At 41.1% G+C, this 25523-nt stretch overlaps 2 protein-coding genes and 1 long non-coding RNA gene across 4 annotated transcripts in view; 1 reads left to right on the top strand and 2 right to left on the bottom strand.

Moving 5' to 3' along the window:
• Positions 1–5313, bottom strand: part of LOC148127151 (uncharacterized) — a 27780-nt gene extending 22467 nt beyond the window's left edge. For both annotated transcript variants that reach the window (XR_015741981.1, XR_015741980.1), the window contains exon 1: positions 5146–5313. This is a non-coding gene — a long non-coding RNA (uncharacterized LOC148127151). The remainder of the gene's footprint in view (positions 1–5145) is intronic.
• Positions 1669–7704, top strand: LOC113443320 (caveolin-3-like). Its single transcript, XM_026711465.2, has 2 exons — positions 1669–1924; positions 6261–7704. The coding sequence occupies exons 1-2, from the start codon at positions 1796–1798 to the stop codon at positions 6609–6611; spliced, it is 480 nt and encodes a 159-aa protein (XP_026567250.1). The 5' UTR covers positions 1669–1795; the 3' UTR covers positions 6612–7704.
• Positions 7705–7708: 4 nt separating this feature from the next.
• ARHGAP4 (Rho GTPase activating protein 4) overlaps positions 7709–25523 on the bottom strand; it is a 46397-nt gene continuing 28582 nt past the window's right edge. The window contains exons 11-23 of the mRNA XM_026711464.2: positions 25149–25176; positions 24856–24943; positions 20520–20580; positions 20291–20368; positions 19876–20010; positions 17669–17774; positions 17324–17554; positions 15254–15330; positions 13691–13838; positions 10691–10777; positions 10403–10546; positions 9355–9448; positions 7709–9271 (exon numbers count right to left, since the gene is read on the bottom strand). Of these exons, the coding sequence (XP_026567249.2) occupies positions 9059–9271; positions 9355–9448; positions 10403–10546; positions 10691–10777; positions 13691–13838; positions 15254–15330; positions 17324–17554; positions 17669–17774; positions 19876–20010; positions 20291–20368; positions 20520–20580; positions 24856–24943; positions 25149–25176 (1490 nt within the window). The 3' untranslated portion in view covers positions 7709–9058. The remainder of the gene's footprint in view (positions 9272–9354; positions 9449–10402; positions 10547–10690; positions 10778–13690; positions 13839–15253; positions 15331–17323; positions 17555–17668; positions 17775–19875; positions 20011–20290; positions 20369–20519; positions 20581–24855; positions 24944–25148; positions 25177–25523) is intronic.

Below are 25523 nucleotides of genomic sequence, written 5' to 3' on the forward strand. Positions count from 1 at the left end.
TAGCTTTTGCTTCAAATATACTGTAGTATTCATTGATGGCTGAGCTAAGCTCATACACAAAGATAATTATATCATGATATGTACTAGCTGTTTCTATAACAACAAAGCTATCTAATTAGCACCAGAGGGTGCATATTGTTAATGCTTCTACTAACAGGGATGATTTGTGAATGACCATCCAGCAGGAATGCCTGTGGCCAAAATAAGGCTGTCGTTCAACTCTTTTCACAGTGCACACTATTCTATATTGCTTTTCAGGGGAGTGGAGGGGTTCTGCCTACAACTATACAGGCTGCCTTCACACAACTTATTTCAACTGGTCACCCTTTTTTTAGTTTGCATCCTATACTATAAAGTATATAAAGTAAGCCTATTGGTTGGATTCACACAATCCACTGAAACAGAAACCTATATTAATCAATGTTAACATTAACAAAACTTGGTATGTTGTATCAGTGCAGCCACAGGGTATTTACCAGACCTGGCTAAACAAGTTGTGTAAGCAATTAATGACTGGAGGAGGAAGGGATTATATAATTTACCCCATCCGATTCAACCAATTTTGTGAGATTTGATTGAAATTTAAGCCTCCCTCAAATGGATGCTACACTTTCTTATGGGCTATGAGTACAACCCTGATGAAAATCTTATAGCAGTAATTGGTTGAATAAACTTCTGCATATCCTTCCTTTTTAAAAACTTACTTGCAAGTAAGTAATAGCTAAGCAATGTCTCTTCAATTTGAACTGAATCAGTTTATGAAGGTATCACTGAACTCAGAGGGTCCTTTTTACTAAAGAAGGAGAGTATTTGTAGCTCAGGATTGAAATGAGGGATTAACACTGATGGTGTTACCTAGTATGGGTAAAGAAACCCCTGCAGTCCCCCACCATGATTAGAGAGCACCAAGGACCCCTCAGAGTACCTTTCCCCCCATTACAACACCCAGATAATTTTCTAAGACCAAATGCTTTTGCTATTTATTTTCAGCCTGTAGAAATGAAACATATTTAAACTGAGCTTCTAGATAGAGATATCCCATCTTCAGCTATTGTTAACTTTGGCTGGCCAAGTCAACAAAAGTCATTTTGACCTCCAAACAGAATCTGCCCTAGGGCTGGTGTAAAACAAGAGCCTTTTTTGGAAATAAAGTCATAACATGGTATACATTAATAAGATATTTATTGCCGAACCCCAGTGCCTATGCTTAGTTTGCCATTATCTCAAGTCACTGAATTTTGTTTGTTGCAGATTTGTGCAGGGCTTCAGAAACCCATTTGATTAGTGACAATAGCACTGCAACACAAATAAATTTGTGTCTTTGAAAAAATGCATTTATATTCTCAATTTCATTTCTCTGAACATCCTTTCAAACAACCTAATTATTTTCTTCCAACTGGTTATTATTTTTAATGAGATGTACATAATCCAGACTGAGAGACAGGTAACCAATACATTTAAATTTCATGTCAAAAAGCTGATTTATCTACAAAGTTCTATAATTATATTTAGTGGGTTTATTTTTTTCAAACAAATAAAAGTGAAAGGACTACCTAGACTGCTAATTATTTCGACTAGCTAAAAAACAACTGAGTCTTGATTGAAAGGGAGGTGTATTCTGGCTCCAATGGGGGCTATTTCTATCTGTGAACTCTGTCAAGAGTTATCAAGAGGGAAAAGGGAGGGGAGCAGCAACAGGGGAGAGGCCATTCTTCCCTGACAGTCAGAGACAACTGGTGGCTGCTTTATAGAGAGAAAGACAGACAGATCCTGAATAGGAAACAGTCCCAGAGCTATGGCCCAACAAGAAGAACAAGAAGTAGTAGATGTAATTCTGGAGAAGATCGACTCCCGGGACCCTCTCACCAAAGAGATTGATTTGGTGGAAAGAGACCCCAAGCAGATCAACCAAGAGGTGGTCAAGGTGAGCACATCTCCCAGGGCATGGGATAAAAAGTTGTGGCAGCAACATAGAGCAATTCTTTTAGCAAACCTTCCTTCAGATTGAAAAGAAGAAGCCAGGAGTCGGCCTCATTAGATAGGTCAGATCAGGAAATCAATCAATTCCACAGGAAGGCTAATACTCTGTATTTTTGTTGAGACTGGGTATAGTGACAGAATCTGGCAAGCTTGATTGTGCTATGCTTCCTCTTCCTCCTTGTACTTCATTGAATCAGAGACAGGTCTGCCTGAGCCACTCCCTGAATGTTACCTTGTGGGTCTGGATTTAACAGAGAATAACAGAATAAATACTTCGGCTCCTTTTGCCTAGGTAACAGGACTTCCTGTGCACTTTCTCCAGTCATCTTCCCTACCCTTCTACTACAACAGTATGAACTACATAAGGCGAACGCATGGTATATAGAAATAATGTTCCTGCAAAGAGTTGTTGCATATATCACTCTAGATATAGATGAGATAAACAGAAGGGTACTTCCACTCCTCCAAGCTAAGAATTTTATTCTTCACACAATGTACTGCATAAATCTATGCTTTTGCTCTCTCTCCCCTCCCCCCACCTCCAAAAAGAATGGTTGCTTCCCAAGGGATGTATTATTTTTAAAAGCTAGCTTGTGGTTTAGTTTTACGATTTTAATTCATTGTTTTAGAATTTTGCACATTGTATTCCTAGGTGGGTTTCAGACTCCTTTGTGTGTGTGTTTTTTTAATGGAATCGCTTTCCCAAAACCTAAGTCACAAATAAGGCCGCCTCTTGCTTGCCAGGCAATGACTGATTTTGGAAAGGTTAGAAAAACTGGGAAAGAGAAAGTAGAAAAGATTGTAATTGAACAGAGGGAGAAAAGAGGGCGAGATGTCTAGGCAAAAAGGTGTAGCTGGCACCATGCACTTCTGGGGCTCTCATAAGAATGTCTGAAGAGCCGGGAGTGGTTCAGATCAATTCCAATGTCCAGCACTTTTCACCCAACCTGGACGCTTGGAGGCAGCCCAGAAACAAAACAGCACAATAGCCCCCTCTAGTGTCACATGACAAAGGCAGTCTTGCGGAAACAGGAACATCCAATTTATATGTTAGCAGCTGAGTAAAACAACATTTTTTCTTGCAATCCTTAATAAAAGGCTCTATTATTAATAAACATATATCTAAAATAATTTAAAAAAAACAATGAATAAAATTACAAGAAGGGCAACTTTTTTTAGAAATTCATACTCAACTGCACTTTCCTCAGCATTTCTTCCAAGCATCATAGAAGCTGGACTTTTAGCAATTGGTAGCAGTCAATGCCGTTGAGAAGCAAGAAGGGAGGAGAGGGAATGGCCTTCTCTCTCGTCACTGTGTTTAGCAGGATATGGGGAAGTGGAACTGAGGGTCACCATTCCACTCTCCAGTGACATAATTACTGTAATTAATTTTAAGGAGAAACTGGGTCTTTTGACCCCTTCCCCTTTTTAGGGAATACATTTACTTCGCCATTATACTAAAAAGTGAACTAGATTCATATCTTTGTACAGTTAAAGTTTACGCTATAATTTCTGTGTTGCTCATTAGGCCAAGAGAATGTGATGTATCCCAAATTAATCTTCAAAGTAGCTTCTTTTAGAAAAGCTGGGCTATGACTTTATTATCTCCAGCCACCAGAATACTTGTTCTATCCTAGTCTTAGTGTAAGGCAGCTGTTCTCAATCTTGGCAATTTTAAGGTATGCAGACTTCAATTCCCAGAATTTGCCAGCCAGCCACATGCTGAAATTTGGGAGTTGAAATCCACACATCTTAAGTCACCAAGGTTGAGAAAATCTGGTGTAAGCAATCTCTTTCATTAGACTACAGTCTCAGGTCTTCAAAGGAAGGATTTCAAAGACACTCCATTGGGCATAAACATCTGATGCAATGCTGCAAAAATAAGCCAGTCAATATTCCATCTCTATGATGGAATATATAGGCATTTTTAGAAATAGAAACAGCTGGTCCCTATAGTTTACTGTTTTTGTCTCCTCCCCAGCAAAGAAAGAAAGAAATAACTCTCAACCCACTACGAGTGACAATGGGAAGTTCATGGGGATCTAGAGGAAGATGCATAATAATCCCAACATCCTTGTTTCTTGTGAACAAGAATTATTATATTTCACACAAACAAAATCACCATTTTGTGAATAAGCAAGAGCCCTGTGGCAGCCATTTTGTGAGGTGGACCAAAACAGGCTCTCAAAATACCAATCCGGTTCAAACAGGCTGGTTTCCTTTTAGACCATTCTTTCCTTGAAATTTTCTAAGGAGCCTGTAAAATTAGCTCCCACTGCAAATAAAAGCTTAAACACAGAATTCTTGTGCATATATGTGACAATTACCTTTTTAATGATTAATGTTCTGCAAGCACATTATCCACATAAATCGCTAAAGAGGAGGGGGAAAATAGGAACTCTTCTTCCCATACCTTCCTTTTTTTCTGGGTATCTAATGGCAGTTTTTACTTCCTAAAGTTAACCAAGGCCAAAGGAAAAGAATGTAGTTCTCTTTAATTCAATGTTTTGCTGATTAGCTCACTTTGCAAGAAAGCTAACAAGGTTCTGAAAAGGATTATGGAGTAAAGATAAAATTTTAAAAATGACACTTGGGAAGGGATAATCAGCCTAAGACTAATCATATACTATAGCAGTGTTCTAATTCAGTGTTTCTCAACCTCAGCAACTTTAAAGCTGTGTGGATTTCAACTCCCCATGCTGACCAAGGGAATTCTGGGAGTTGAAATCCACACAGCTTAAAGCTACTGAGGTTGGGAAATGCTGCTCTAATCCTTTGCACAATGGGAGAAGAGTTGAACTCTGTTCCTAGAAGCTTTTAAGTTGGATTTTTGCTTGTAATGCAAAACTACTTCTAGCACTATCCTTCTCGATAAAAGCAGGATATCCGCCAACAATTAAAAACAATGCATAATTTAAACCATCACAGTGACTCCAATTTGTCCTTGATCATGCTTAATTTCCAAATAATTAAATATTTTGGTTCTTGAAACAAATAATAAATCCATCCCCCTTCCTGCTAATATCTGGTGGAAGGTCAACTCACTAGCAAAACTGCCCCTGCCCTGATTTTGCAATTCTTTCAATGAGGCCTCTTCTGGAAAACTTTCTTGACACGGTGCTCCTGGGAAATCAGATTTTACCCCCTGCTGAGGCAGTCACTCACCTGCTCTTTACTCCACAAGGGGCACTTCCAAAATTCATATTTCAAACAATGACAGCTCCAAAAGGCAAGGAAGTTGCTCTGAAGATTGGAAGTGAAAGACATGCTGGGGTTGCCTAAATCAGGGATGTCAAACTCATGGCCCGGCCCACAGGCCAGATGCATCATATGCTGGCCCCACCCACGCCTGGTTTAGTGAAGGGGGAAAAAGTCCTGATACATCATGTGACGTCACCGTGACACTGCAGATTTGACCTCCCTGGCCTAAATGAAGACTGAGAGTAGCATGTAGGAAAGCTATGCAAATTAACTGCTCTCTTCCTGGTAATTTTTTCCTTGTCTATTAGTTGTGAAAGTATGTAGGATCCTAATAGTGATCTACACCCCACCTTAAATGCATGATTGCAATTTGAATACCAGGTTGTATTCCATCCATTCGAGAATTACAGGCTGCAAGTAAACACATATAGCAGAACTCAGACTTTTTCTCATAAGGAAAATAATTATTTGAAAGCTCAGTTTAGTAGAGAAAAGCTGATGAATTGGAGGTTAGCTCTTCTCAAATCACAGCAACCTTTTGCACCGAATTTAACACAGGTTTTTACCAGAAGTAAATTCTGAATATATTTTAAGAACTCAGATTCAGGGAAAAGAGTAACAGCCCCACCCCAGGCATCCACAATGAGGGAAATCTTTGTTCCAAATCATACCCACTAGATCTGTTTTGAGGTTAAAAGCCTTTAGGTTTTGTTGCATAGTAACATTTGGGTAGTCATTTTTCTATAACTAGAAAAAATATTTTAGCATTTAAGATGTCCAAAATATATTGTGGTTAACTAGCAACAGAAAAATTGCTACCCATGATGGAAGAGATTCGGATGTGGAAGTGTGAGGATTGTTACCTTGGATAAGGGATTAGACCAGACCAAGAATTCAATACTTCTAGCATTAACAATTTCTCTCTTTCTCTCTCACGCACACAGACTCTCTCTCTCTCTCTCCCTCCCTCCCTCCCCCTCTCTCACACATACACACACACACACACACATACACACACAAATTCTCCAGAATGAAACAAAGCTTTGGCTAACTCACAACCTCTCTTCCTACCTTGCCAGGTAGACTTTGAAGATGTAATTGCTGAGCCAGAAGGCATCCACAGCTTTGATGGAGTGTGGAAGGCCAGCAACACCACCTTTACTGTCAGCAAGTACTGGTGCTACCGGATTCTATCGGGGGTGCTGGGCCTGCCCCTTGCCTTGCTCTGGGGCTTCCTCTTTGCCTGTGTTTCTTTCTGCCACATCTGGGGGGCCATGCCTTGCATCAAGAGCTACTTCATAGAGGTGCAGTGCTGTGGGCGCTGCTATGCCTTGTGCATCCGTACCTTCTGCGACCCTCTCTTTGAAGCAGTGGGAAAAGTTTGCAGCGATGTCCGAGTGGCCCTGCGCAAGGAACATGCAAAGGACTGAGGCCTCTCCTTTGGATCAGGACAGGATTCTGGCTTCTTTTTTCTTCCACTTGACCCACTCAGATGGGACAATAACTCAGTTGGAATCCTGAGTCAATCAACTGATGGAGGCAGAAACAATCTGGCTGATGGATCTTTATCTTGAATTTTTTGCCCCCAAGAAATTCCTCCATCTCTTTTTGATTAAGGTGGGAAAAACAAAAACAAAACAAAAAAACCCTGTACTCTAAATCAGTGTTCCTCAGCCTTGGCAGCCTTAAGATATCTAGATCTCAATTCCCAGAATTCCCCAGCAAGGCAGCTGTACTCCAACTCCAAGAATTCCACACATCTTAAAGTTGCAAAGATTGAGAAACACTGCTCTAAATTCCCCCTCGTCTCTCTCCTTCTTTCTCTCTCTCTCTCATTCTCTCTCACACACACACACACACACACACAGACGTATCTCAACATAGTGGCAAGTTCTTCTGCACAAGTCCTCTTGTGAAATAAGTAACTGTGCAGAACTGCTGTAAGAGTTTGTATAGCATGGCTATACAAGCAGCAGAATAGGATAATTTGCCATGGCCAACTCACTGCAGCCAACTTGCCATGGCCAAGCATTTGACCTGTGGGTCATTTCAACATCATAGTCTCCCTATTCTGGCACCTTCTAGATGTGCTACAATTACAGTATCCAGAATCTTCCAGCAGCCTGGCTGCAGGATGCTTTAAGTTGCCATTCCACAGTACATTGAGGCAGCCAATGGGATTAGAGCTATCACACCAGGGATACCTGGGATGCAAAATTCCAAAACTGCCTTAAATTGGAACAAGATGATAGGAAGCCATTTCAAAGATGCTTTGAGTACAAGACTAAAATCTGACATTTCAATCTCTCTCTCTGACACTCAGTACATTACGGTTTCAGCCAACCCATTTCATGTCATCACTGTGGTAGCTTTCTTTGTAATCAGTTTGTGGACACATTACTCAATCAGTGCTGCTCTTTCTTAAACCTTAATGCCAATTTCTGCTTTGAACCCAACACTGACAATTTTCTAAAATTGAAAAAGATATTTTGCATTTTATGACAATAAAACCCAAGCAAATCCTTCAGTGTCTTGTTTATTCTTTATAAAATCCTGACTGGCAGGCGCTTTCTGTGGAGAGTTTATAAATCCAGTTTATTGCAAGAAACATAAATCAACAGACTGCATAGAAAGATCACAGTACAGTCATTTTTGTTAATGACAAGCTAATACCAGGGCTGTACATATGCTGTAATTTGCAAGAAACTCACAGGATGCGGCATTGGGCACAGAATTCTGCTTCCTGAGAATGTGAAAAAAATTATATATATATATAAAATTTTATATATATAAAAGAGCAGGTTTCTAGCCCTTATGTCTATAAAGTAATGCTCAAAAGTGTGGTTTTAATTTCCTGCTGAAAATTTGGAACCACAAGAGTGCCATAAGTCAGATTTCCAGTTGTAAGATTGACAACATAAATTATGGAAGAGAATCTCTACAAGTTTAAGTTGCATACTTTACACAGGATGCAGAATTCAGCTTGACTTTGCACAGCATTTTAAAGCACAGAGTACATGCAGCCCTGATTAATACTGAGCAGTAAAGACAAAAGATGATGGTGAAGTAGAAGGTGGCGGAGAGAGGGCAGACAAACTGGACCTTGGATGATGAGGGGAAAATTGGCACATGGGTCCCCACCACAAATATGTCCCCTTACTTATTGCCCCAATGTAGGAGGGTGATGCGTGCAGGGTTGAATGAGGCTGTACCAAGTAGCATGTGTGGAAAGAGTTCTAAAATTCAGACAAATGTTTAAAGCAACAAGAGATACATTGCCAGGGTTGAGAATCAGGGAAGGAGGGAGAGGAGGTGAGGGCTAGTGTGAAGCACGTCAGGAAAAGAATAACACAGGTACAAAAGAATGCCCTCCCTTTCAACCTCTAGCACCATAACTCACTAGACATGATTCCCTTCCCAGGGCCAAGAACAGACTCCAGGAATCTTGGCACATTCCCTCCCCCATGTATCCCTTCCACATGACAATCCAAGTGCAAACTGTTTGTGACAAAGGAACAATTGGTCTGGGTGTTGGGTCCAGGACCATGCTGATAGGAGCTGTATGTTTTAGTCCCAGTCACATCCACAACATGAAATCCTTCAGACGCACCTCCAGGAAGACACCCAACAGCAAATACATCTTCAACATTCGGCTTGGAAGTTGGAACACAAATGTTGATAATTTTACATCACCCCCCCACTTCCCACCACCCCCACCAGGAGAGAGCAAGACACAACTGCCCTGAGTTGGTATCTGGAACAGGAAGGAACAGGAAGAGGAGGAGGAGGAGGAGGAGAAGGAGGAGGAGGAGGAGGAAGGTAGCCACAGTATTGGGCAAGTCACACTGGGGGTGCTTTTCCCCATGTCAAGTTTGACTCACTCTCCATTTCCCAAAGACTTGAAGACCCCTTTGCCCCGCAGAAGCGCCCTGTTTGAAGTGGCTGGCTTGGCAGGGGTGATAACCTTCTTAGCCAAAGGATTGCTCTTTGGGGGTTCAGAATGATTGGGAGGGTCACAAATCCCTGTGTGCTTCAGAGTAGTTTTCCCAAGAAGTTCCTTGAACACAGAATCCATATTCCTGGCCACGTCCTATCAATGGAAAAAGAGAAAACACGGTGAAGGGAGCAACAGAGGGAAGAAAAAGGGGACAAATAAAATGGACAGGCTCTTACCCGGTCTACCTCTACCCGTTTCTCCACTGGTCCCTGTCTCTCAAAGTTATTGCCAGTCCAGGTCCGTGGAGAAACTTCATTCCAGCGGTCTGGCCTAGGGAAAAACAAAGTGCACCAAAGAATGTATGAAACATAAGACTGCATATGAACTCCTTAAGCGTATCATTAATGTTCTATCCCTAGTGGTTGTTTGTTTGTTTTTTTCAGATATCCATCCCTCTCAATTATCTTAGCATTTTCCGAGTGCTGGTTGAGATTTGAGAGAGAGAAAAATGCCCTGCAGAGAGCATGGTGGACACAACCTATCAAACCCAGCAACTGGGAATCGTTATTTCTATGAAACAGTTACTGCTAACTATCAAGTACCTGTTGGAAAAGCCTATGGAAAGCATGTATTTCAGTAATCAACATCAGGCATCTCCCTTCATGCCCGTTTGTTCTCTCCCATTCCTCTGCCAATCTTATTCTGTCTGCCTTGACAACGTTATCTTGAAATGCCACTTCAGCTCATTTTTTTTCCTAGCCAATTTTGTATCATGAAAAACACTCCGCTGCATTAAGAAGAATGTATGACCGGCCTCTGCTTTATAATGCATGTTTTGCTTACTTTCTTATTTATTTATTATAAGGGAGCACTCCAAATTGGATGCTCTGCTTACTTGTAGGGGTGTGCGTGCGTGCGTGCGTGTGTGTGTGTTGGTATGTATGTATGTATGCATGTATGTATGTATGTATTATTTATTTGTTTATTTATTTTCAAAGCATTTGAAATGGGAGTCCTGGGATTTATTATAAGAGAGCATTCCAAATTAGAATCTTCCCATTTAATTATAACCCAACCACAAAGATATTATCTATTTTTCTCCTGTCCCACCTAATGCAGGTGCTTCTTTTGGACTCTACAAAAGTAGAAATGAAATACTTCCCAAATATTATTTGGCATTGTCTAGGACTAGGTAATATAAGAGCCACCTCTAAATGTCCCTCCCACCTAACTAATCCAACACAATGCCAATGCACATTCGTGCCATCCCTTCAACGTTCTCACCGCTCAACAGGGTGAAAGGTCTTGGCCTGGGTTGCTTGTAGGATGGGAAAGGGCAGACGGCCCCCATCCATGAACGGTGATGCGAACTTGCGAATGGGGCTGCTTCCTCCACGCTGGCGACTCACATCTGAATTGACACGCAGCCTAAAATATGAGTGAGACAGAGACAGAACATCTGCTTAAGAGACAGATCCAGTCCCAAGACAAGCCTCTCTGGGACAGCAGTATCAGTCACCATGACACAGCACTGAGAATTTGGATGAGGTCTACCTGCCACACTTCTCCTACCTGCTGGTGGGTTCAGGGAGCGGTTCCTCCAGAGATGGTCCAGTATCAATTTCTAACCTGGAACTGCGGGTGTTAGGTTGTTTTTCACTGCAAAAGAAGCAACCAAGAAACCAAGAAAGTTGTTAGAAAGAGGGGCTAATGTCTCCTCCCTAAGAAACTCACACCTTCTTCCACAGTCTTCTTTCAAGAAGATTTTGAAGGAGACTTAAAAACCATTTGATATAAAAAAGGCAGTTCCCAAAATTTCATATTGCACATCTGTTTTTCTTTGAAAATAAAACAAATCAAATAAACCCCAAGGAAAACCATCAGAAAAAAATCCCTAAGATTCTAGCCCTAAGGTTAATAAATAAAATCTAAAAATAAAAGCCACAATTACAAAAAGTGACATGTCCACATGAAAATAAGAGAAAAGAAAAGGCTTGAATTAGAATTATCGGAGGCTTCAATATGAAAGTTGTCAGATGTTGTGGAGTTGATAACATGCATGAAAAATTATTGATTTCATTATGAATTAAAAAGGCTAAAATGTTTCTCAGAAAGAATAAACAGGTGTCTCTACAGTTGCAACTACATAAAAATAGAAATTCACAGGAAGAGATGAATTTTGGGAAACAACTAACAACATTCTGAATAATTGTGATCCAGATGAAATATTATTCAATTTAGGTAATAGGAATAAATAAGTAAGAATATAATGAAAAAAAATACAAAAAAGTAATTAGGGTGTTTGGAAATCCTAATGAAAGACTGATAATTGTGATGGAATAAGAAATAATAAGCAAAGAGATAATGAAATATATAGTAGCTAAATTACACCAAGATAATTGGCTATATACATCTCCATACCTTTTTGCTCTTGCAAACTATTCTTATGCCCACCAGACTCACACATTACTTTACACACTGGCTTTTATTTTTTAAGCTTGTTGTCACACTTTCTTTTTGAGGATCTTATTGATTCCATCCAATCCTAATATTCTTGGTTTCCACCTTTCTCTTGATCCATTCACTTGTATTTCATATATCTCTGTTCCAATTCCAAGACCCCTCAATAAACTTCTCTCCTGTTGGTTACTCTTGTATTCAATCTATATTCTTTAAGCATCCATTCATTATTGACTTTATCACTTCTTGTTTACATATAGCAAACTGGGCAGAAGCATACCCCAACTTAATTGCACTTTTAAAAAACATACATTCATTCCTACCCATTAACTTTGTACCAACATTTGCATATCATAATATATGTCTGTCCAGTTTCCCATCCAGTTTCCCATCTTTAGCAAATATTCTAAGAACATACACAAATTCATCTACTCGTTCTAGATCAGGGGTGTCAAACTACAGGTCCACGGGGTGCTTAAATCTGGCCGCCAGGGTTGGCTGGGAAATATCAAAGGACCAGCCCACAGTGCCCCTGCTGGCCAAAACAGGCTATGGGGGGGCATGTGCAGCCCCAGTGTGGCCCGTATTTGGCCTCCCCGGTCTTCAGCAGCACCCCTGCTGGCCAAAAATGGGCTGCACAGAAGCCCGAGGCCCCCGTGAGGCCCGTTTTTGGCCAGCAAAGTGCTGGAGGAGGCCGTGGAGACCAAAAATGGAGTGTGCAGGGAGGGCACACGCATTCCCCCCCCCATGCCCTGTTTTGGCCAGCAGGGTGCTGCAGGAGGCGTCCATCCCATCTCCTCCTCCCCATTCCTCCCCTGTTGGCCCATGGAAAACTACAATGCTGATCTAGCCCGCAAGGAAATCCAGTTTGATACCCCTGTTCTAGATGTTTGCAATTATGCATAATTGTTAACTCCAAACGATTACCATCGTTCCTTGATGCAATAATGTTCAGATCCACACTCTTATAGACTAGAATAGAATAGAATTCTTTATTGGTCAAGTGTGATTGCGCACACAAGGAATTTGTCTTGGTGGAAATGCTCTCAGTGTACATAAAAGAAAAAATACATTTGTCCAGAATCACTCTTTGTGATTATACAGCTATCATTTGAATTTTGAAACTTCAAAAGGTGAATGTGAATGTTGGTGTAAAAAAAAGTGAATAGATAGGTCTCTAAGAATGTCCTTTCTCAGACTTTGCTTTATGGAATAGAACTGGAATGGTAGGAGAAACCTACAATATAAACACGTTAAATATAAGAAGAGAATATTTAAGAAATGGGGATAAAATAGAAATTAATGGATGATGAGTGAATTTGGATTAAATACAAAAGTGCATATTGAGTATGAAAGAACCCTGAAATGGTCAGTGTGTATAGAGAGAAAGAATAAAAATCAAATCATAAGATATGAAGAACAGTTTGGGAGGGTGTGGAATAAATTTATGGTAGATGACATGTTGAGCTCTTCAGAAAAGAGCAACAAGAAGTTTAAAGAATGAAAGGCAATCATGATGCATAAAGAGGTGAATCAACAAGAGATAAGGACAGTTTGCAAGAATAAAAACATATGAGGAGGTATAGTATGAACTGTGTTTATGTATGCTATAAATAGTTCAATTTCTTTTCTTTCTCTCTTTTCTATCAGACTTTAATTTCCTTCTCTATCTGTGCTTTGCAAAATGTTATTACCCGAAAGGGAATATCGTGTAGAATTTATAACTCAAATGCATTCCCACAACCACTTCCGCTGCAATTGTCTTTAGCAATCTTTTCTCCAGACTTCAAGACAATCCTAAACATATCCACATCCACCCAAATCCACAATCCTTGGCCACTGACATGTATGGAAGTATTTGGTTTCTATTTAACTGACACTGTTGTGTTATTTCTTTCACTTCCTTTCAATCCAGACAGGACTTCTTGGATATTAATTTATTTTCATCCTGGGACAGTTTCAACTAAAGCACTCAAAATGCAGCAATCCTCCCTTTTATGTGCTAAGCATGAAGATTTCACTAGAAGTCTTGCATCTTTCCAATCCTACCCTGGTCTGCTTGCATTCATGACTACTACTTTCCCGGTGACTGGCAACACAATGGCCACTCACCTGTCAGGTAAGACAATGGGTGGTACTAATCCTCGGTTGCCACCACGTTCACCTCGTCGCCAGCCAACTGGGATTCCTCGCACAAACCGCTCTTCAGGTTGAACTATGGAACCAGAGCGGGGCACGGCTTCCGATTGTGAGTCGCCTTCTGAGAGGGAAAGAAAATGAATAATTGGTAGATCAACGGGCCCTTCCCAACCCACCTGCAGAAGAACTCCTCAAATGTCAGTGAGACAACATGTTTCTTCAACTCCACAGGGGAAAAGGTTATTCTCAGCAGTGTCTACAAGAGTAGTTGTAGACTATCTTAAGGATGGCCCCACCCTGTTCTTGTTGGAAAAATTGGATCTAGCAAATAAAGGATACTTGTGTGTGCAGAAGATGGACAGAAACATACAGGTGGTCCTCAACTTATGATGGTTGTTTGGTGACCATTCAAAGTTATGATGGACTTGAAAAAGGGGATTTATGTCCCAGTGGTCGCCAAACCCTGCAATCACATGACTGCGCATTAGAGGTTGGCAATACAGCTAGAGCTGCCCTAGCAAACAACAGGTTTGCTTAATGAATTCATTTGACAACTGCTGTATTAATGACTGCTACAAAAAAGACCATAAAATCAGGTCGGTCACAAGGCTGACCAGTTTTATAATGGTTAAAACAACTTGCGACTGTAATGGGCAAGCTCAAGGATTATCTGCATTTAAATATTGTATTGTTAAATAGGAGACTGAAGCTTTACTGAAAAAGCTTGTAAAATGGTCATCGTTGTCTTAAGTAGGGAATGAAATTCATAGGAAAATCATTATTTTTAGGAATATCAATGTCACATTATTAACGCAACCAGGGGATGATTGGGACACCGTACATATTTTTCTTCTCTGAAGGATCTATGGAATGAGTGTGTCAGCCAAGTTCATTAAGGGCAGTGGAGGAGCAGGAACAACTTCCGTCTCCTAAAATAAGGTGCAGACTATGACATGCTTGTTCCATAAAAGGAAACAGATGTGAACCAACGTCCCAAAGTATCGAGACATGCTGTTGCACAGACTGCTTTTAATTCTTCTGCATGGCCAGATGATACTCGAATAAAGATATGGAGCCCAGAAACCAATTTTTTATATATCAGAAATCTATAGCATGTCCGCTAAGAGTCACATTTAAAGCATGTCTAATATTCAGTGTTGCTGGACTACAACTCCCAGCATCACTCACCATTTACCATGTTTAACTAGAGTCGAGGGACTAATCAGTTCCAACTGTGAAACATGCTTAGGCACAGACTGACCCTGACCCAGGACACAGACTCATGTACTCTGCTTCTATTCATGTCTGTATTTAGATAGATGGCTTCCTACATCGTCTTCCTCCAAGAAGCTCAACTACAGACTCTCCACCCCTGACCCCTTTCTTTCTTTAGCACTGAAAAGAAACAGTGCTATGCCCCTGTAACCTAACTAAGAATTCTTGCAATCCCCCACTCCCCATGTGGAGGTTACCAAGCAGGACAAGACACAGAATTTCCCCCTACACACACACACACACACACACACACACACTCACCATCCTCACTTGCTGGAGTCTCTGGGGTCCCCTCAGTCTCAGGCTCTTCTGCTGTAGTCTCCAGGGGCAAGACATCACTGTCAAAAGAGAGACAAGAGACAAAGAATGAGAACCAAGGGTTGTTTTTACATGACACCAGGGGAAGGATTCTACCAGTTCGCACCTATTCGCTAGAACTGGTTGTTAACATTCTAAGCAGTTCGGAGAACCGGTTGTTAGGAGAAATTACTGGGCTAATCCTGTAAGGAAGACAGGAAGGAAACATTCTGGTGTTGCTTACAGAAACTGCCTCTCCGTTAACCCTTATTACATTCTTGGCAGGACTAGACTTCCTGTCTCTGGAACTTCTCTGGAGTTTTTTTTTCCTCCTTTGCTGGTACTTTGCTTGTGTGGAGTGACCTTTTAAAGTTGCAATGGCACTGAAAAAAGTGACTTATGACTGTTTTTACTACTGTTGCAGTATCCCCACAGTCACGAGAGGCCAGGCGAGGAGATGTGTGCCTCAACGTGAGTGATGCTGAGTTGGCCACACCCAGCCAGTAACATGACCACCAAGCCGTGTCCACCCAGTCACATGACCACCAAGCCATGCCCACCAACTAAGCCACACCCACAGAATCTGTTGTTAAAAAATTTGAATCCCACTCCTGCATGACACCCTTAACTACTGTAAGTTATTGGGCTGCGGCTACATAACAAACCAAAGCACACAGACATACAAGCAACACACAGACCAAGATTGTTCTTATTTCTTATGTACTTGCTTCCCATACAGTCACAGACCAAAAACATAAAGAGCATCAAAGGAGGAAAAATACTAACAAGGGGCCACATAAAAGCTATTGACACTCACAGTGTTTGAGGGTTGATCTTAAAAAGTACCCTATTCAGAACAATTGTGCCCTTCTGTAGATGGGGAGATAGAAACAACTAAGCAGGTACTACAGGTTTACCAATATTAAAACCATATATGAAACACTGCCATTATGCCCCTGCTAGATTTTCCGGGTCACTCTAGGCATTTCTATTCATTGTTTCTATTGTCTGATAAAGCTCCTACCATAACACACAAAGGGGAAAAAATTCTGCATGTAATATCAGAAAGATGCTCACACCAAATTAGCAAAAATGGTTTCTCCTCAGTTTTTCTTTCTTCATTTCCTTATGCTTCCGTTCATCTTCAGCAACCACTTTTATACTGACTCTACTTTTTAAGTATTTATGTTTATATTTACTTGCATAATGCACTACACTTAGTTATTTATACAGGGCATTTTTGAAAAAAATAAACATTGAAACCATATTTTAAACTTACTGTTACTTAGGCCTAAATTCCCGATGGTGGGTCCTGTGTCCTGTCTCCCCCACAATTCCCTTGTATCACCCTTTGCCTTTTGTATTATAAGTTTATACTTCTATAAAGCCTTTCTCTTTGTATTGTATTATGCTGGTCTTAGGCTAAAATAAAAGTTTTTGTTTGTTTGACACTGGTTTACAAAAAGGAAGAAGGGTGGATCTATCACTCAGTCAAACAGAGTGAATAGGCTAGAGTTGTGAGGGTGTGTGTGTCTAAGCCATTCATACCAAACCCACTGATTTCTAACTTCGATCAAAGAGAATACAATTTCATCTTTTGCAGTGGATGTACTACACTGATCCCTTAGTAGAAAGAGCACAATTTCAGACTGAGGCCAGCCCAAGCATCTCAGCAGGACAAAAAAAAAAAAAAACTCAGCAGGACAAGTGCATGGCATCCAAACAGATGCAAAGGCATTCTTGAATAGGAATACGATGCATCTCCGTTACTTTTGAACCCAGGGCATCAAATCTTGCCAGAGCGAGCACCCTTGGGGCAGACAGCACTTTGGGCCAAAATTAAACTAAGCAAGCTTAACATGTGATGCAGATATTTAACTAACTTTGTTAAGCATGGATGTGATCCCAGTTGCCACATTGGCATGGAAGTCTGACAAGGCATGGTATGCAAAACCAGCATTGCATAAACAATATCTGTGCACACTCCCTTTGTCCCCACTTTACAGAATCCTCCTCCTCTACTCCTTCTCATACCAGTATTCCTCTTCGGCCAGAGCCATGACTTTTTCATACTGGGGTCCAGCCAGCTGATTAGCTCCAGGAAAGATGGCTTCATGATGAACGATCAGGCACTTTACCACCTCATTGATGTGCGGCTGCACCGACACGGCATCCTGGCCCGCAGGTACCGTCACCAGGGTGGGGCCGAAGCAGACAGCTAGGTTGTGGGGGTCCATCATATTCTCATCGCTGTACTGAGATAAACTGCAGGAAGAAGAGGGTGCGGGGAGGCAATGGAGTTCCCTTAGCCAAAGAAAGCTCTCACCACGGAAATCCTAAGGGGTGGGTTTACTTGCCACACGGGGCCTGAATACTCACTGGTTGAGGAAAGCAAAAAGGTACCGCAGAACCACCTGTACTGCAGATGGAAGCTTGGAAATGAGAGCCCGGAGATGCAAGATGCGATCAGGTAAAGGCTCCAGATCTGGAAAGCAATGGATGAGCAGTGTGAGATAGAGGACCATGCACGGGATGGATCAGTGCTGGATCAGCACCTCTGCACGTGCAGCTGCATCCCCACAAACTTAGTTGAGTCTTAGGGTATTATAATTCATAACTACTTTGTGCTCAAAAGGAACAGTGGAAACTGATTTATCCAGTTAGTACATTATTGGTGCTTGAAGCATTCAGCGTGTTGTTTATTTGTTTATATTTCATATTTCTAAATTGCCCTTCTTCCTCAGTGTTAAGCCATACTACTCTTCAGAAGTTGTTTCAATTACTAAATCAATAGGTGTCATTCAGCAATTGAGAACAATGATTTCTCCATCTTGCCCCAGAAGAGTCTTAGCATCACCTAAATCTTCCCTTGTCAGTTCCCATAGCCTACCTGTTGCCTCCAAATAAACTCTCAGCTGCACAAGGGTCAAGGACCTGGTTTTTTTGCTGGCATTTTCTGTTCTGAAAAATGCACCAACAGAAATCAGCCCAATTAAGTTACCTGGCTCCTCCCTCTGCTTGGAAAAAACCAGAAAACCAGATGCAAACAGTCTGGGTGTGTGGAGACCCTCTAAACTTCCAGAAAAATAAAGGAAGGGATGAAAACGTCAATCTTACTCCACTCCCAAAGGACAGGACTTCTTGATTCCTTGCCAGCTAGGGATAGGGAGAAACGACTGAGTTGGGGAAATGTGATGAATGAAACATGTCTTTAGATCTGATTCCTAATGTCTTTCCCCTCCCAGATCATTTTACCAATGATTGCCTCTTTGTTTCAGAAAGTGGACCATAAAATTAACCTATATATATCACAGGCTGTATCTTCTCTAAATCCACCCCTTCAAAAAGGCACGGTGGGGGGAAGTGTCCCAGTCTCAATTTTAAATTCCTATACATTTATTTTATTTTTTATGTTTCTCTTTTATACAATTTTTCAATATATATGGGCCTCTACAATTAGCTGTATAAATACAAACATACATGCACACAGGTCCCATTCAAATTCTATGACGTGTGCATAAAGTTATTGTATATTCAACCATTTCTGAGACCTTTACTCCAGTCTACAATTCATTCTATTACATAAATATTATTTGCTGAATAAAACAAATTGTCAATACATTACTATAACTATTTTAAAATACTCCATTTGTTTCTAATTAGCATGAGATTCTTGCTTTATTACAGGCTGAAAAAATGAATTACAGGTAGTAATTACTGACACAATTGGGACCAACAACCCCACTACTAAGTGATATGATTAAGTGAAACCTCATATGACCTCACTGGACTTATGTCCGTTCTGCTGCCATTATTAAGCACAGTCACGAAGTACAATATGACATGACCAAGATCGCGACTTCCTGCTGGCTTCCCCATTGATTTTGTTTGTTAAAAGTCAGTTGTGAAAGTTGCAAATGGTGATCAACTGACTGAGGGACTGTGATTCTTGTAAATTTGTACTGGTTTGCAAAACGACCGCATTGTAATCACATGACCTCAGAGACAATGCTACAGCCACAAATTCAAGGGCGAATCATAATTTTACTTTTTTCAGTACTATCATAATTTCAAAAGGTTGCTAAACAAAGTAATTGGTAAGTAAGGAGTATCTGGTTAGAATGCAGTACTGCAGGGCTAACTCACTGCACACTCCAGGAGTTCAATTCTGAGTGGCTCAAGGTTGACTCAGCTTTCCATCCTTCTGAGGTGGGTAAAATGAGGACCCAGACTGTTGGGGCAATAGGCTGACTCTATAAACCGCTTACAGAGGGCTGTATAGCACTGTGAAGCGGTATATACGGTAAGTCTAAATGCTATTGCTATTGCTATCTGCACGTATATTGAAGCTGGTGGAGATGTTACACTGCATCCCATTTTTTCTTACCTCTGCTCAGTTTTATTCTCTTGTAAAGAAAATAAATGGGTTTCAAAAAAGGATGTATGTAAGAGAGATAGAGAGGAAGCTCACATGTAAAATGTTAACTCTTTGATTTTGTAAGAAATGGCTTGTATATCCCAATACAATGCATAAACATTCATATTTGCTGCAACAACAACACTGAGGAAGAGGCAAATATACTTACGGGCTGTGGCCAGCAGCTCAGGAACAATATCATAAGGAAAGAGGGGTTTCTCCAGTCCCCGAAAGTATAATTTCAGCACTCCAGCCACTGAATCCAAGTCATGCTGTACAAAGCTATCTGCTAAGGGATCCTCACCTGGGGGAGAAAAATAAAAACCCGCAACCACAGGTAAAAGATGAGGTCCAATCCCACGCTAGTATGAAAATGTCTAAATGACTTTGAATGTGGCATCCAACACTGAAGACTCCTGCAATGGGATCTGAAGACCAATATCTGTTTTGGTTATAATTTCAGGAATGTCAAGGAAAGAGTAAACTCATTAAGAGGCATTGGATGTACCTCCTACTTCTATGGCATTCTAGAAATGCCATGGCAAGCTTAAGGAAACCTTTTAAATGTCCTCCTGGCCGCTCACCTTTCTCAAAGGCATTCCTGATCTCTGCTACTTGTGCTTGAGATCCAGGCACACGAAAAATACCTTCATGCTGGAGGCCTGAGCAAAAAAGAAGCGGGGGGGGGGGAGAATACCAAGGGATATTTTCAGTGAAGAACTCACGGTCTTCACAGTTCAACTCCCAGCAAGGTGACCAAATACAGGCGCAAGGAAAGAGGAAGGGAAGGGGGTTAGCCCAGGACAGCCTTACCATGGAGATTGATGAAGCGGATGCAACTTTCCACCACAAGGGGCACTGCTTGGCCTGAGGCCTGGAGTTACAGGAAGGAAAGCAAAGGGTCAGAAAATAGCATTCTCACAACACACCGAGGACTGCTGGGGGGCTAGGTTCCTAGCTGTCATGATTGGGCCCTGTTCGTTAATTAATAACATCTTTATTCTGATTGAGCAGACAGGGCAAAACAAAATGCTGCATCGGGTACGGCTAAGAAAACAAACTCTGATTAGGAAGTTGTCTGCTCATCTTAGCTCCCAATGGGTTACTTGTGGTTAAATGAATCACTCCTTCAGATTCAAACTTTTATCTGCAAGAGGGGCAAGAATAGTATCTTAGGACAGTTGTAACACAAACGATGCATTATAATGCAATCTACAGTAGCTCACTGCTGTAACTAGTGAATTGCTGTAATAGGTGATATAATGTAGGAAAAGATGGGTGAATAAAAATGGTTGGATGCTGCTGACAGCAGTTGTCAGTAGTTTGTTTTATATATATCTCTTCTCCACACTGTTGTTGCTCTGCAGACATGGGAGGTTTTGGAAACAAGATAAAAAGCTTTTCTTATCAACATCAGAAAGAGAATGACTGTGACCATCATTAGCAATGGCCCCTCTTACTCTCAACCTCAACTGTCTAGATGGTGCTTTTCTATATTCAGTGCAGCACGCACATTGGAGGGATGAGAAAAGTTGGATTTAAATTGGATTTTGGGGCAACTGCTAACTAATGCAGTGGGCACTATTTGGCAAAGAAACGAGGACCTTCAAATGTATGTTAGCCAAGTGTATACCCTGGACTGAGCCCCTGACCACAAACGAGAAGACCATCTTGCGCAAATAAAACTGAGAGAAAAAAACTTTTTAAAAATATGTCTTTTCTCTCTTTTTTGGGTCAGGTGCATCAATTTTACAGGACAGTTGTGAAGATGAGAGCCAGTTTGGTGTAGCGATTTAGGCAGCAGGCTAGAAACCAAGACGCTCTAAGTTTTAGTTCCTGCCTTGCACATGAAGTCAGCTGACCTTGGGCCAGTCCTCCTCTCTCAGCCCTAGGAAGAGGGCAAGGACAAGTCATTCCTGAAAAATCTTGCCAAAAAAGCTTCAGGGGCTTGCCCAGGCAGTCGTCAGGGGTCAAGACTGCCTGGAAAGCAGAAAAAGAAAAAAATTGTGAAGATAAAATGAAGTAGGAAAGGGAGAGGGAAAAAACCTCCAGATACCTTATTCTGGCCATTCTTGGGAAAAGGATAGATTCTGTGCAAGTAATTGCATAATTAGCTCATCAACTTTCCATTCTTCTGGAGAGAGCTTCAAAGCTTTAGATAAATCATTTGAATTTCTTTTCTAAAAACTGCAGAACAAACTGTTTGGTCCACACGTTCAATTTTCCTTAGTATAGAAATCTGTATTATGTTTAAAGGAATCCCAACCATGCCCCAGCTAAGAAAATTGCTACATATTGTCCAGAATTGCAAAATCAAAAGAGGAAACCAACTTCCCCTCAGTTTCACTTTTTGCACAAATATGGCAATGAGTGAGGGGGAAGGGGGCAAAAAGGAAATTAGAGAGAGAACTTGGGCTTTCCCTAGTTAGGCAAGCATTGTAGATCATAAAGAAAGTAAAAGCATCTTGAAGACAGCTCACCCCACCCTATCCCACTTCCGGTACCTACACTTATACATTTTTCTGAGTACTATTATGAAAGCAGTTTGCTACCACCTCTTTCTAGGCTGATATCTTGATTTCCCAGCATTGCCTGTATGTTTGAACTGAGTCTCCTTCTACAGCAGGAATGACAACTCCTTATGACTGTATCTGTGTGTGTGTGTCATTTTGTCTCTATGCCTCATTTGGGGATCAAAGGAGATGTGGCTAGGGTCATTACAGTATCATCAGAGAAGGGACAAAATGTCCACTTCTCTTTCCCATGTTTTTGTTTACTAAAAACCAGCAAAATTGCTACAGAGACTTTCAACAACTTGGCACTCATCTCACCCCTTAAAACTTATGCAAATGGGGGGAAATATATACTCATTGCAGATGGAATTTTTAAAATGGGGTGTCTTTATCACAGCAAGGCTTTAAAATACTTATCTGAAGCCTGAAATGCCTCCAACTTCCTCCAACCGATGGCAGTTGAAGGGTTTGAGGGTTTTGGCCTCAGGCACTTAGGAAACAAAACTGAAGAGCTAGAAAGGCAGGCGTGGCAGGAGTAGGGATTCACATGTGGCTTGCAAACTGTTAAAAATGCTCGGCCCTATCTTCCCATGTATACAATGGAAAAAGCAGTCTACCTTTATGAGCAAAAGGACTCAGGGTGTTAAATATTAGGGCACATTCACGGTTTAGCACAGAAGAAAATGGGCAGGGGGAATAATAGGCAAGTCTCTTTTTTGTGGTTTTAATACAGTAATACCCAACAATGAAAGAGCAAAATACATCATCAGATGTAGTCTAGAGATAGAAACAAGGTGCACATTCACAAGGATTGCAAGCTGCTACTCTAATTTTGGCACTGAAAACCACCCCTTCACCCACATACATACCCACTCTTTGTGTTGCGTATGACTGCAAAAAGACCTGGTAAAGCACAGTGATTTCCCATTGGCATGCTGGGCTTTGAGTTCAAGTTCTCACACATTTACCACATTTCTAACATGAGGATAAATTATGGGTGAAATCCAAATGTGACATTGTGAAAGTGGATCCATTGAAACCAAAGAGAATTACATTAATTGAGAAGAATTCAAATCGCTATGAGTTCAACAGATCACTTTAAGCGTGATGTATGTCTCGATCAAATCCCAAATCTCTCTCTTTAATCTGTTTATGAAAACTAAAGTAAAATCTAAACCATAAAATCAAACAAATGTGCATAAGCTATTGGTGGTATGTGAATCAAACAATTCTGATGATCTGTAGATTAAAGATCACAGCAGGCAAATGATTAGAATAGGCATTGCCAACAAAAAGGCAAAAAGGAACGAGTGGTTTTTCTTAGCTAGGATCTGTTACCTATAGTTATCAAATAAATTCCTATAAAGAATGAATTAATTGGCTTAATTATGGACAAATTTGAAGCAACCAAAAGCTTTCAGCTCAATTGCATTAGTGTATTTTAATATCCTTATTCTAATGCTATAAAACAAATTCTGCTGAATCTTTTTTCACACATCGTTTACCTGGAAAGGCATCATTTCTTTTTAAATGTAATCAATCTTTTATTTTATTGTTAATTTATGGGTGTAGCTCCTGGTCACTGGCTGGTTAGGCAGGAAATTTGGGTTCAACTTACTTGGCTCAGGTCCCCAGGGTCATCCCTATATTATCAGCTTAAAATTCAAAAGAAGCGAAGGACTCCAGGCTGTGATCCACAGGGTCCACAACAAGTTATGATGACAGCAAAATGATGACACACACATGGCAAATGCTGCAATGACATTTGTTGTCAACAAGCACATGTGTTGCAAGATCTGTGTGATTATGTCATCATGCCTTATCTGCCCCTTTGCCCCTATGGATGCTCATGCCAGCGCACTATTTCTTGGATCATAATGTTGCAACCATAGCAGCAAAAGCAGCGAGCGCTTCCCAGAAAGTAGCAGGGACACAAATTGAAAGCTTTCCTATACAAGAACTGAATTTTTAACAGCCTTTTAATGTATTGGAAAAGACCATCAGACAATGGATAATAAAACATGCATTCATGTCTTATCTCAAAAATACATTAAGATCTCCCAGTTACAAGTAAAAATTTTTTTTAAAAGATGGAATAGTGCATGTGCAAAAATTACAAACAAGGTAGCACTGCATGCACACATACGCACTTACATACAGAAATGCAGTACCAAATATTCTGCAAAGCATGCCACATGCAAGGTTAGCACTTTATCATCCCACAAATACTTGCAGACACACTCATACATAAATATATATATAAGTGAGTGAGTGCAGAAACACCCAGAATCATGGTGTTTTTTTAAATGCGAAAGTACATCACACAAGCAGCCTAAGTACCCTTCCATGCCCCTTAGGGTGGCAGGCCTCCCCACCCACCAAGTCAGGCTACCGATTCCCACCGCCAATCCTGTACCTGCTTCCGTGCCTGCAGCCTCCGCCTCCTTGGGCAGCAGGGACAGGAGAGACAGAGTGAGCAGACATGTTACAAGCAAAGGGAGCAGCAAAAGCCATTGGGGAGAGCCAGAGGCAAAAGCTGGGCCAGAACAGCGCAGAGTATTCACACTAGGCAAAGGGCAAGAAAGCAAGACTAGGAGCTGGGCAGGAGGGGAGCAGCTGAGGGCAGCAGCCGGTACCTCCAAGAAGGCCTGTAGGTCACCCTCGAAGAGCTGGTGATGACAGCGCGAGGGAGGGCGGGACCGCCGGATGCGCTGGGACTGTGGCCTGGAACCAACATTTTTGTGGTGTGGGGAGCAAGGCAGATGTCAGAGCGCCCCGTTCCCCCCCCACCATCCCAAACTGGAATGGATCCTCCCCAGAGTTCTGCTTGGATTCTCCATTGCAGAGTAGGCCTGAGGAATTCTTACAAGGGAACCACCAACAACAACCGAATCTACAATTTTCATTAATCCTAGGATTCCTTTTTTACCTGGCTAATTCTCTATCCACCGCAGCACCTGGGAAAGCAAGAAGAAGGAACAAACGTTGACAAAGAAGTTAAATTTGGAGTCTTAGTGGTTTTATTATAAAAATCAGAGAGCTTGTTGCTTGTTGTTTGTTCAGCTTGTTGCTTCTACAGTAAGAATCTCATTGGAATGAACTCACTGATGCAGACTGCTTTCTCACCGGGGCCAAGCTTAGCAAGAATATGGTTTTGGTCAGAAACCAAGTTGCACAAATTGACAGCAAAGCCATTCAATCACCTTGTAAAATTTCTTTCCCTGCTTTCCAAGAAGAAGGGTCAATTGGCAAGCACTTGTCCTTTATTTATTTATTTTTAATTTATTGTAAAATAATGCCCCCA

This window comes from Pseudonaja textilis, chromosome 2, assembly GCF_049901715.1.
Source record: "Pseudonaja textilis isolate UNSWEBS1 chromosome 2, rPseTex1.2, whole genome shotgun sequence".
Taxonomy (NCBI): domain Eukaryota; kingdom Metazoa; phylum Chordata; class Lepidosauria; order Squamata; family Elapidae; genus Pseudonaja; species Pseudonaja textilis.

What these genes read in the sequence shown, in the direction of transcription:
- LOC113443320 (XM_026711465.2), top strand. Translation starts at nt 1,796, where the DNA reads ATGGCCCAACAAGAAGAACAAGAAGTAGTAGATGTAATTCTGGAGAAG. An exon ending in TCAACCAAGAGGTGGTCAAG is followed by an intron (nt 1,925 to 6,260) that starts GTGAGCACATCT and finishes CTACCTTGCCAG; the next exon opens with GTAGACTTTGAAGATGTAAT.